The following is a 12367-nucleotide window of genomic DNA, read 5'->3' on the forward strand; positions in this document are numbered from 1 at the left end:
GGTGTTTTTTTTATTTTATTATTGTTTTAATTTGTTTGCATTTTTTATGAAACTAATCGTGTGCATTTGCGGTCGAAAAGATTGTAAAATTTTCCGCAATGGATCGGGAACTGCCAGGAACCAATCCCCCCTTTTTTCCATTGAAACAACGCGTGACATTTGTGACGTCGACACTTGGTGTCGACATTCTCGACATTTTTCATGAATCAAAAACCACTGGGAACCTATCCCCTTTTATCCCATTGAAACAATGCCCCGACATTTGCGGTGTTGACATTCACGGCATTTTCCAGGGACGTATCCCCGCGAATGTCGAGGTCCGACAGCACTGCAATTGCTCCCGAGTTGACCTGCAAAAAATTATATATAAACACACATTCAAGCCTTTTCAAGAAGTATTAGTACAGATTTATTATTCTGGTATACTTTTACAAAACCCATTTTGTAACCAAAGGACCGACTTTGTGTCGATCTCGTTTGACACACTTTCAGTATCCATGACGATTTCTCTTTTTTGCCATCGCCAGTCTTGAACTTTCGCTAACTTGATTTGGTTTTTAAGGAAAATTCTGTCCATTTTGCTCTGCAAACGCTGCCATCTTGCTGCTCCTAAACTCTAATTCTGTCATCGTCTCTTGTTTCGGCTGTGTTGTTGACTTTTGATGTGCAACCGCAAAGCCATGTTTTTGGTTTCTGTTTATCAGTGAGTTAGTGATGTGTAAATATTCAAAATGTTTGTCAGCCTATTACGCAATATCGCTCAACGAGACTGACAGCATGGCCTCGGCCCTAAAGGTATGCACACATGCCTCTGAGCTGTGTCGACGGTTCAAATCCCGACCAAGCTATAAACTCTCATTCCGGTGTTTCACAGGCCGGGTGATTCATCAATATGAGCGCCATCCCTCGGATGGACGATAAACAGGTGCCCCGTCTGCTGGCATTAGTTGGTGGATGTTAAAGGTCCTACGGTGCCCTTCGGGAAGAGGAGGCGAGCATTCGCCGCACCTTGGCCAAAATTCAAAATTTGCTTCCCTAACCAGCAGGGGACATTGCATCACCGGTTTTGCCGTGCATCCAGGCAATGATTCCACCCTGCATTTTTGTGCTGCACACAATGGAGAGACAGAGAGACAGAGAGACAGAGACATATATATAGAGATAGATATGGCTCGACGGACATGGAAGATCCACACCTCGTAGGAAAGGTCTACAGTGGCAAATTTATGAGCTATTAAATGTCATGGATTTCAGCGAGTAATTCTCAATTGAGCTACCAACAATGCCTGTTTTATTTTTACGTTTGCCACCGAAGGTTCACCGAAGTTGTTTTTTCACCCCTGTCTGTCTGTCTGTCTGTCTGGCTCAAAAAGTTATGGACAGATTCGGGTTAAACTTGGTGGACAGGTTGGGTGTGTAAACAAGGAAGAATTGATTCGTTTTTGGTGAAGATCCGAATCCTGATCTGGATACGTGAGGTTTTTTTTTTCCCCCGTGATTCTTCACCATTGAGAGATGGGGGCCCAAAGATGATACGTCGCATGATATTTCAAAAAGTTGCGGACAAGTTATGACAAAACGAGGCGGATGAGTTGGGTGGGTGACGAGAACAATCTTATTTGAATTTGGTTCAGGTGCGGATCAAGATCCGACCTATCGGTGGGACACAAAGCGTTACCTGTTCAGCCTGGCGCAGGTATGTGCTTTACCGAGTGCCGTTCTCGTTCCAACTCTCCTGTCACGTTATTGTTAAAATTGCGATTTCAGTCCGAATCGCTGACTTTAGTTTCACCACCTTGCCTTTCCTTGTAGCATTCGATGTATTTATTTGCTATACATCAGAAATTTGTTGAGTTTGTGATGCATCGATTGCAAAATGAGCATAAAACGTTACCTTTTTGCAGCAGTGTACCTTGTGACTGGTTGGCTGTGGCCATTTTTTACAGGCAAGGTGACCTGGTACAGGCATCCAAATTCACTGGTGCATGGACATCAAGGGCTTGGCAGACACTGAGCTGGGCTTTGTGTAACCTTGCTTCAGTAACCATCGGCTGGGAAAGTTCATATCCTCCTCCTGACATGGTGTTCGTTATCCCTGACGTCGTTAAGGTGATACTTGAATGGATAAGTAACTAATGAGCTTCATTGAGCCAAGAACAACATTTTTGTTGCCGTGAACCGATTCACTCAAGTATCTGAAATGTTTTGTCCACATTCAAAATGCAGTTCCAGAATAAAATAGATGTTATTTTTTATTGTTATTACTATTTTTTTTCTCATTCCGTTTTCATTGAAAAGAGGATGGTCAAGCTCTCTCCCATCATCAGATGTTTCATTCTTAATTTTTGTGTTTAATTTTTTTTTTTCCTTTGGTTTTTCTGATTCATTCTTCTTTGTTCTCCTGTTGTGGTGTCTATATGTAAAAATACATCGTTTAATAATTGCAGTCATTTCAGAGTATGTAATTTTGGACTTGCCTGATATTTCAGCATGACTATGCTTCCAATTTATCCATTTTTTAAAAATTTTAAGTCACAAAGTTTCCATTTTAGTTTGTCCAAAGATGAAATGAGTTTGTTATTAAAATTGTTATTGTTATTGCTATTGTTTATCTTTGCTCTTTGTTGTTGTTTTTCCCTATGAACTACATTGAACAGGGCCTGGGTACCATGGTGCTTTCCCTTGTCCATACAGCCCAACCGAAAGCTCTTCATGGCCTTGCAGTTGAGGCTGCAGCTTGTACTGACAGAGAACCAGTTTTGACGTGGGCAGAGGTTGAGGCATTAACTGCCGGTACTTGCTGCGATGCTTTGACCCTGACTCTGACTTTACAGCAGTTGCAGCAGGAAGGTCGTGCAACTGTACATACAGAAGCTGGAGAAACCGTATGTGCCATCTGCACCCTTTTTATGAGTTGTAAATTTGGATATCCAATGCCGATATAAATGCAAGCGGCAACATCGTGTCTGAACGGGGTAAACCTCGTGACCACAGCACATACAATGCTGGATTACACCTCATTTAAGACCTCTTGGTTTGGGAAAGTGCATGCGGATGTTTATACATATCGATATTCACGCAATTTCGAGTTGTGTGCATTTTTGTTGCACACACAGGAGGTGTATAAGCTCTGAGTCATTGGTTCACACCTATGTCGGCTCAATCGTTGGTCGGAAAAAATAATATATTGTTCAGTCATTTCCGTTAACGTTTATTTACCTTTCTGTCAAAACTTCACCGAGAAACCTCAGCAGTGTTAACAGTTAGCGACTATGCTGTCAAAGGACATTCCCAGCAAACTCCATGAATATTCCGCACTCCATTGGAAACAAATTCCCTCACAAACAGACCGTGGGACTCACTAATGCTTCCACTATCTTTTCGTGCACATGTAAGGCGTACAAAAGATCGTGCTCACATGGTGACAATGCCTCGTGTGAACGGAAGCACAAAGTTTATTTTATTTTTTTTGATTTAAAAAAAATAATGTTGATTCCCATTCTCGAATTATTTAATTTGCTTGGGGCAGACTCCTCGTATTGTAGAATGTTAGAGAGGCATTTCTTTATGAGCTACTTTAAGGTATTTTGAAAACTACTATCCAGTTTTCATGTCGTACATCAGCATCATTTTGGTTGCATGACTTTAAAAAGAAAACTCAATATGTCGTGAGAAACCACACGTTGATTCAAACAACTCCCCGACCACAACAGCCCGGTGGAACCGAGTTATCTGCGAGTTGTTTATACAGTTAACATTGTGGAATTTTCTTTATCAGGCTAAGAATTATTTATCAAGTTTGTTGTGCGGTTCGGATGGTAAGGGTGCTATTCACACAGGTCGGGCTTGGCACTGTTTTGGAAATGAACAATTTTTGGAATGTTCATCAATGTTTTGGAAATGAACATCATAAAGTTAGCCTGGGTTCTCATTCGCTCCAACACGAATGCAAATGGTGGTTATGATGCTTTCCATTGTCATTGTCCTTTTGAAAAAAAAATTCCCAAAGCAACTCCATTGCATATTTAGAGTGGGGATATTGTGCTGGCTGTCTTGCCTGCTTGTGTAAATGGTGATAAAATTGATTTTCTGAGGATCTTATTGTGAGGCATTGTTGAATCTTGATTGCGGTTGTTAGAAAGATGCACAGGGAATAATAGAGCGAGATTATTTTTCTACCTGGGTTCTTTGTTTTTGTTTTCTCTGATATTTATTTTAATTTTTATTTTTATTTGTCCTTTTAATTTATCTTATCTCTTGTATTTATTTCAATAAAACGAGCTGAAGGGCCCGTCTAATCCCGGAGGGATTAACCCATCTGTAATTCTGTCGGGAGAGGAAGGGGGATTAACATGTCTGTAATTCTTGGGTGATTAACCCGTTTGGAATTCTAGGAGGAATAAACTCTGTAATTCTGGGGAGCAAGAAAGGGGGCGGGGGGGTTAACTCGTCTGTAGTTCTGGGGGGGTCGGGGGGGGGTTAACCCGTCTGTAATTCTGGTGGTATTTAACCCGTTTGTAATTCTGTAATTCTGGTGGTATTTAACCCATCTGTAAGTCTGTAATTCTGGTTGTATTTAACCTGTTGGTAATTCTGTAATTCTGGTGGTATTTAACCCGTCTGTAAGTCTGTAATTGTGGTGGTATTTAACCCGTTTGTAATTCTGTAATTCTGGTGGTATTTAACCCGTCTGTAATTCTGGTGGTATTTAACCCGTCTGTAATTCTGGTGGTATTTAACCCGTCTGTAATTCTGGTGGTATTTAACCCGTCTGTAATTCTGGTGGTATTTAACCCGTCTGTAATTCTGGTGGTATTTAACCTGTCTGTAATTCTGGTGGTATTTAACCCGTCTGTAATTCTGGTGGTATTTAACCCGTCTGTAATTCTGGTGGTATTTAACCCGTCTGTAATTCTGGTGGTATTTAACCCGTCTGTAATTCTGGTGGTATTTAACCCGTCTGTAATTCTGGTGGTATTTAACCCGTCTGTAATTCTGGTGGTATTTAACCCGTCTGTAATTCTGGTGGTATTTAACCCGTCTGTAATTCTGGTGGTATTTAACCCGTCTGTAATTCTGGTGGTATTTAACCCGTCTGTAATTCTGGTGGTATTTAGCCCGTCTGTAATTCTGGTGGTATTTAGCCCGTCTGTAATTCTGGTGGTATTTAACCCGTCTGTAATTCTGGTGGTATTTAACCCGTCTGTAATTCTGGTGGTATTTAACCCGTATGTAATTCTGGTGTTATTTAACCCGTATGTAATTCTGGTGTTATTTAACCCGTATGTAATTCTGGTGTTATTTAACCCGTATGTAATTCTGGTGGTATTTAACCCGTATGTAATTCTGGTGTTATTTAACCCGTATGTAATTCTGGTGTTATTTAACCCGTATGTAATTCTGGTGTTATTTAACCCGTATGTAATTCTGGTGTTATTTAACCCGTATGTAATTCTGGTGTTATTTAACCCGTATGTAATTCTGGTGTTATTTAACCCGTATGTAATTCTGGTGATATTTAACCCGTCTGTAATTCTGGTGGTATTTAACCCGTCTGTAATTCTGGTGGTATTTAACCCGTCTGTAATTCTGGTGGTATTTAACCCGTCTGTAATTCTGGTGGTATTTAACCCGTCTGTAATTCTGGTGGTATTTAACCCGTCTGTAATTCTGGTGGTATTTAACCCGTCTGTAATTCTGGTGATATTTAACCCGTCTGTAATTCTGGTGATATTTAACCCGTCTGTAATTCTGGTGAAATTTAACCCATCTGTAATTCTGTAATTCTGGTGTTATTTAACCAGTCTGTAATTCTGGTGATATTTAACCCGTCTGTAATTCTGGTGATATTTAACCCGTCTGTAATTCTGGTGATATTTAACCCATCTGTAATTCTGGTGATATTTAACCCATCTGTAATTCTGCAATTCTGGTGATATTTAACCCATCTGTAATTCTGTAATTCTGGTGATATTTAACCCGTCTGTAATTCTGGTGATATTTAACCCATCTGTAATTCTGTAATTCTGGTGATATTTAACCCATCTGTAATTCTGGTGATATTTAACCCATCTGTAATTCTGGTGATATTTAACCCGTCTGTAATTCTGGTGATATTTAACCCGTCTGTAATTCTGGTGATATTTAACCCGTCTGTAATTCTGGTGATATTTAACCCGTCTGTAATTCTGGTGATATTTAACCCGTCTGTAATTCTGGTGGTATTTAACCCATCTGTAATTCTGGTGTTATTTAACCCATCTGTAATTCTGGTGATATTTAACCCATCTGTAATTCTGGTGATATTTAACCCGTCTGTAATTCTGGTGATATTTAACCCATCTGTAATTCTGTAATTCTGGTGATATTTAACCCGTCTGTAATTCTGGTGATATTTAACCCGTCTGTAATTCTGGTGATATTTAACCCGTCTGTAATTCTGGTGGTATTTAACCCGTCTGTAATTCTGGTGGTATTTAACCCGTCTGTAATTCTGGTGGTATTTAACCCGTCTGTAATTCTGGTGGTATTTAACCCGTCTGTAATTCTGGTGATATTTAACCCGTCTGTAATTCTGGTGGTATTTAACCCGTCTGTAATTCTGGTGGTATTTAACCCGTCTGTAATTCTGGTGGTATTTAACCCGTCTGTAATTCTGGTGATATTTAACCCGTCTGTAATTCTGGTGATATTTAACCCGTCTGTAATTCTGGTGATATTTAACCCATCTGTAATTCTGTAATTCTGGTGTTATTTAACCAGTCTGTAATTCTGGTGATATTTAACCCGTCTGTAATTCTGGTGATATTTAACCCGTCTGTAATTCTGGTGTTATTTAACCCATCTGTAATTCTGGTGATATTTAACCCATCTGTAATTCTGCAATTCTGGTGATATTTAACCCATCTGTAATTCTGTAATTCTGGTGATATTTAACCCGTCTGTAATTCTGGTGATATTTAACCCATCTGTAATTCTGTAATTCTGGTGATATTTAACCCATCTGTAATTCTGGTGATATTTAACCCATCTGTAATTCTGGTGTTATTTAACCCGTATGTAATTCTGGTGTTATTTAACCCGTATGTAATTCTGGTGTTATTTAACCCGTCTGTAATTCTGGTGGTATTTAACCCGTCTGTAATTCTGGTGGTATTTAACCCGTCTGTAATTCTGGTGATATTTAACCCGTCTGTAATTCTGGTGTTATTTAACCCGTATGTAATTCTGGTGTTATTTAACCCGTATGTAATTCTGGTGTTATTTAACCCATCTGTAATTCTGGTGATATTTAACCCATCTGTTAATCCCCTCGGTGGGAAGAGGGGGGATTAACTCGCCTTTGATTCTGGGGAAGGTTAACCCATCGGTAATTCTTGGGGAATTAACCCTTCCACAAGGACTTTTTCATCGCTTGTTGAATTTAATTTGACAATCCACACCGAGCATTGGAATTTACCCAAAATAATGCTGCCTTTTCATTTCAACATGTTTCACTCACCAATTTTTGTACAATTAAATGTTTAGATTTCCTGTTTGAGTTCTGAATTTTCCAGTCTGCAAAACAAAAATATTGTATCTTTTTGAGGCAAACTGAATAAAAATCTGTGTTGTTTATAAGGCAATAATAGGAACAAACACTTAAACCGGAACAAACAAGACAGATTTTTGAACAATCAATCATGGCCCGATTGACGCGGCCCATGATCGTGGCCAACAGCACTCAAAAAGTTAAATTCTCACTTGCAAAGTATTCCGGACAATAATGCGACATTGTACAGAAAGATTAATTTCTTGAACAACACTTGCAAAGTGCTCAGTAATACCAACTATTGATCCTTTTGTCACCTGTGTGTTGTTCTGTTCATGTAAGGAGGTTACCTACATATTGCATGTAAATTTACAAAGAGAAGAATGTGAGTTTAGTCATTTATAGACGTATGCATATTCGGGAGGTTAGAAGGAAGGACGTGAAAGGGGGGAGAGAGGACCATGTATATTGAATGCTGAGGCAAAAGGTCAGCAATGAATTGTTCATTCATCTATCTCTATAAACCAGGTGGTGAAGTTTTGCAAATCGGGATCGAGCATTGTTAAGCCAGTGTCTGAGGAGGATCTGGCTGTTCTACGACTAAGGCATATGGCAACTGTACTAGAAACGAGATCCGAAGCGTTGTCTGACAACAACAAAAAGTGAGCACCGGTTATACTCAAAGGTTACTTCCTTGGGGAAAATTCTGGGATTGACTGCATTGTTTGTAGAGGACCAATGGTCTTCTCCTCTTCCTCCTTCTTCTCCGCATTCTCATTCTCCTTCTTGTCATTCTCCTTCTCCATCTTCTCCTTGCTCTTGTTTTTTACTAAATCTGTGCTTTGTGTTGACTTGAGCTTTACATTTGTGCTGAGCTGAACTTGTGCTGGCAGGTTGAAATTGGAAGCCAAGTCGTTGCACAGAACTGGAGATAAACAAAAAGTAAGTGATTGCCACATTTAGTATGCACGAGAACTTTACTGGGCCTTGTTTAATGTCAAAGGAGACTTTACAAAGAGTTCTGTGGATATGATAAAGTAATAGTTTGCAAGCTTGTCTCAGGTTTCCTTTGAACAAAAATTTAACAGCCATTACTCAAGTTGTTTATATTTTGTTAAATATTTCATGGACCACTTTATTTTTGTTTGGAAACAAATAGGATAGCTCAGGTTTTTATTATCGTTTGCTGTTTGGTTCTCTATATTTGTTTGATCCCTGTGGAGGGAAATGAAACTAGAATTGTTTTTTTTTATGTAAAATTACGATGTCTGATCATAATAATAATCAAATATTTTGCATCCTTTTATTAGCTAAAGCACCGAGAGGCATTATGATTTTGGGTCTGTCTATCTATCTGTTCGTCCGTGCGTGCGTAGCAGATTTTCATTCATGTGATAACTTTCAACTACTGTACTGAAGATTCGCAGAAGTATGAACTCTAACACAAAGATGAACTTATTCGATTTTGGGTTCAAATAGTCAAAAGTATATGGTCATGTGACCTTTATTTGAAAATCTTTGTTACCAGAATAACTTATGAACCACAAAGGAGATTTCAACCAAACTTTTCACAACTTTCAACTGCGATACAAAGATGAACTGATTCAATTTTGGGCAACAGGCCAAAAGGTCACGTGCTCTGAAAATCATTTTGTACATCTGATGTTTCTCTTCTACTTATCTCTGTTCTCTCTGTCTCTCTCTCTCTCTCTGTCTGTCTGTCTGTCTGTCTGTCTGTGTCTGTCTGTGTCTGTCTGTGTCTGTCTGTGTCTGTCTGTGTCTGTCTGTGTCTGTCTGTGTCTGTCTGTCTGTGTCTGTCTGTCTGTGTCTGTCTGTCTGTGTCTGTCTGTCTGTGTCTGTCTGTCTGTGTCTGTCTGTCTGTCTGTGTCTGTCTGTCTGTGTCTGTCTGTCTGTCTGTGTCTGTCTGTCTGTGTCTGTCTGTGTCTGTCTGTGTCTGTCTGTCTGTCTGTGTCTGTCTGTGTCTGTCTGTGTCTGTCTGTCTGTCTGTGTCTGTCTGTGTCTGTCTGTGTCTGTCTGTGTCTGTCTGTGTCTGTCTGTGTCTGTCTGTCTGTGTCTGTCTGTCTGTGTCTGTCTGTCTGTCTGTCTGTCTGTGTCTGTCTGTGTCTGTCTGTCTGTCTGTGTCTGTCTGTCTCTGTCTGTGTCTGTCTGTCTGTCTGTCTGTGTCTGTCTGTGTGTCTGTCTGTGTCTGTCTGTGTGTCTGTCTGTCTGTCTGTCTGTCTGTGCCTGTCTGTCTGTCTGTGTCTGTCTGTCTGTCTCTGTCTCTCTGTGTCTGTCTGTCTGTGTGTGTGTCTGTGTGTGTCTCTGTGTCTGTCTGTGTCTGTCTGTGTCTGTCTGTGTCTGTCTGTGTCTGTCTGTGTCTGTCTGTGTCTGTCTGTGTCTGTCTGTGTCTGTCTGTGTCTGTCTGTGTCTGTCTGTGTCTGTCTGTGTCTGTCTGTGTCTGTCTCTGTGTCTGTCTGTGTCTGTCTGTGTCTGTCTGTGTCTCTGTCTGTCTGTCTGTCTCTGTCTGTGTCTGTGTCTCTGTGTCTGTGTCTGTGTCTGTGTGTCTGTGTCTGTGTCTGTGTGTCTGTGTCTCTGTGTCTGTGTCTCTGTGTCTGTGTGTCTGTGTCTGTGTCTCTGTGTCTGTGTCTCTGTGTCTCTGTGTCTGTGTCTCTGTGTCTCTGTGTCTCTGTCTGTCTGTGTCTGTGTCTGTCTGTCTGTGTCTGTCTGTGTCTGTCTGTCTGTGTCTGTCTGTGTCTGTCTGTCTGTGTCTGTCTGTGTCTCTGTGTCTGTGTGTCTGTGTCTGTCTGTGTCTCTGTGTCTGTGTCTGTCTGTGTCTGTGTCTCTGTGTCTGTGTGTCTGTGTCTGTGTCTCTGTGTCTCTGTGTCTCTGTGTCTGTGTCTGTGTCTCTGTGTCTGTGTGTCTGTCTCTGTGTCTCTGTCTCTGTGTCTGTGTCTCTGTGTCTCTGTGTCTGTCTGTGTCTGTGTCTCTGTGTCTGTGTCTCTGTGTCTGTGTCTCTGTGTCTGTGTCTCTGTGTCTGTGTCTCTGTGTCTGTGTCTCTGTGTCTGTGTCTGTGTCTCTGTGTCTCTGTGTCTCTGTGTCTCTGTGTCTGTGTCTCTGTGTCTGTGTCTCTGTGTCTGTCTCTGTGTCTGTGTGTCTGTGTCTGTGTCTCTGTGTCTGTCTCTGTGTCTGTGTGTCTGTGTCTGTGTCTGTGTCTGTGTCTGTCTGTGTCTGTGTGTCTGTGTCTGTGTGTCTGTGTCTGTGTCTGTGTCTGTGTCTGTGTCTGTGTCTGTGTCTCTGTGTCTGTGTCTGTGTCTGTGTCTGTGTCTCTGTGTCTCTGTGTCTGTGTGTCTGTGTCTGTGTCTCTGTGTCTGTGTCTTTGTGTCTGTGTCTGTGTCTGTGTGTCTGTGTCTCTGTGTCTCTGTGTCTCTGTCTCTGTGTGTCTGTGTCTGTGTCTGTGTCTGTGTCTCTCTGTCTCTCTGTCTGTGTCTGTCTGTGTCTGTGTGTCTGTCTGTCTGTGTCTGTGTGTCTGTGTCTGTCTGTCTGTCTGTCTGTCTGTGTCTGTCTGTGTCTGTCTGTGTCTGTCTGTGTCTGTCTGTGTCTGTCTGTGTCTCTGTGTCTGTCTGTGTGTCTGTCTGTGTCTGTCTGTGTGTCTGTCTGTGTCTGTCTGTGTCTGTCTGTCTGTCTGTGTCTGTCTGTGTCTGTCTGTCTGTGTCTGTGTCTGTCTGTCTGTGTCTGTCTGTGTCTGTCTGTCTGTGTCTGTCTGTCTGTGTTTGTCTGTGTCTGTCTGTCTGTGTCTGTCTGTCTGTGTCTGTCTGCATCTGTCTGTGTCTGTCTGTGTCTGTCTGTGGGAGTCTGTGTCTGTCTGTGTCTGTGTCTCTGAGTCTGTGTGTCTCTGAGTCTGTGTCTCTGTGTCTGTGTCTCTGTGTCTGTGTCTCTGTGTCTGTGTCTCTGTGTCTCTGTGTCTGTGTCTGTGTCTCTCTGTCTGTGTCTGTGTGTCTGTGTCTCTCTGTCTGTGTCTGTGTGTCTGTGTCTCTCTGTCTGTGTCTGTGTGTCTGTGTCTCTGTCTGTGTCTCTCTGTCTGTGTCTGTGTGTCTGTGTCTGTGTGTCTGTGTCTCTCTGTCTGTGTCTGTGTCTCTGTCTGTGTCTCTCTGTCTGTGTCTCTGTCTGTGTCTCTGTGTCTGTGTCTGTGTCTCTGTGTCTCTGTGTCTGTGTGTCTGTGTCTGTGTCTCTGTGTCTCTGTGTCCCTGTGTCCCTGTGGCTCTGTGTCTCTGTGTCTCTGTGTCTGTGTCTGTGTCTGTGTGTCTGTGTCTGTGTCTGTGTGTCTGTGTCTCTGTGTCTGTGTGTCTGTGTCTGTGTCTCTGTGTCTGTGTCTCTGTGTCTGTCTCTGTGTCTGTGTGTCTGTCTCTGTGTCTCTGTGTCTGTGTCTGTGTCTCTGTGTCTCTGTGTCTCTGTCTCTGTGTCTGTGTGTCTGTGTGTCTGTGTCTCTGTCTCTGTGTCTGTGTGTCTGTGTCTCTGTGTCTCTGTGTCTGTGTCTCTGTGTCTCTGTGTCTGTGTCTGTCTGTGTGTCTGTGTCTGTGTCTCTGTGTCTGTGTCTCTGTGTCTCTGTGTCTGTGTCTGTGTGTGTCTGTGTCTGTGTCTCTGTCTGCCTGTGTCTGTGTCTTTGTGTCTGTGTCTGTGTGTCGGTGTCTGTGTGTGTCTCTGTGTCTGTGTCTGTCTGTCTCTGTGTCTCTGTGTCTGTGTCTGTGTCTCTCTGTCTCTCTGTCTCTCTGTCTGTGTGTGTCTGTGTCTGTCTGTGTGTGTCTGTCTGTGTCTGTCTGTCTGTCTGTGTCTGTCTGT

General features: G+C 41.9%; 1 protein-coding gene across 5 annotated transcripts in view; it reads left to right on the forward strand.

Annotated features, from left to right (window-relative positions):
- Positions 1-12367, forward strand: part of LOC147024144 (charged multivesicular body protein 7-like) — a 67875-nt gene that overhangs the window by 6550 nt on the left and 48958 nt on the right. For all 5 annotated transcript variants that reach the window (XM_085883766.1, XM_085883765.1, XM_085883764.1 and 2 more), the window contains exons 3-6: positions 1947-2109; positions 2658-2885; positions 8060-8193; positions 8425-8473. In XM_085883766.1, coding sequence (XP_085739892.1) covers positions 1947-2109; positions 2658-2885; positions 8060-8193; positions 8425-8473 — 574 coding nt within the window. The remainder of the gene's footprint in view (positions 1-1946; positions 2110-2657; positions 2886-8059; positions 8194-8424; positions 8474-12367) is intronic.

This window comes from Eptatretus burgeri, chromosome 6 (assembly GCF_056783735.1).
Source record: "Eptatretus burgeri isolate ZD-2024b chromosome 6, Ebu_testis_v1, whole genome shotgun sequence".
In the NCBI taxonomy this organism is placed as follows: domain Eukaryota; kingdom Metazoa; phylum Chordata; class Myxini; order Myxiniformes; family Myxinidae; genus Eptatretus; species Eptatretus burgeri.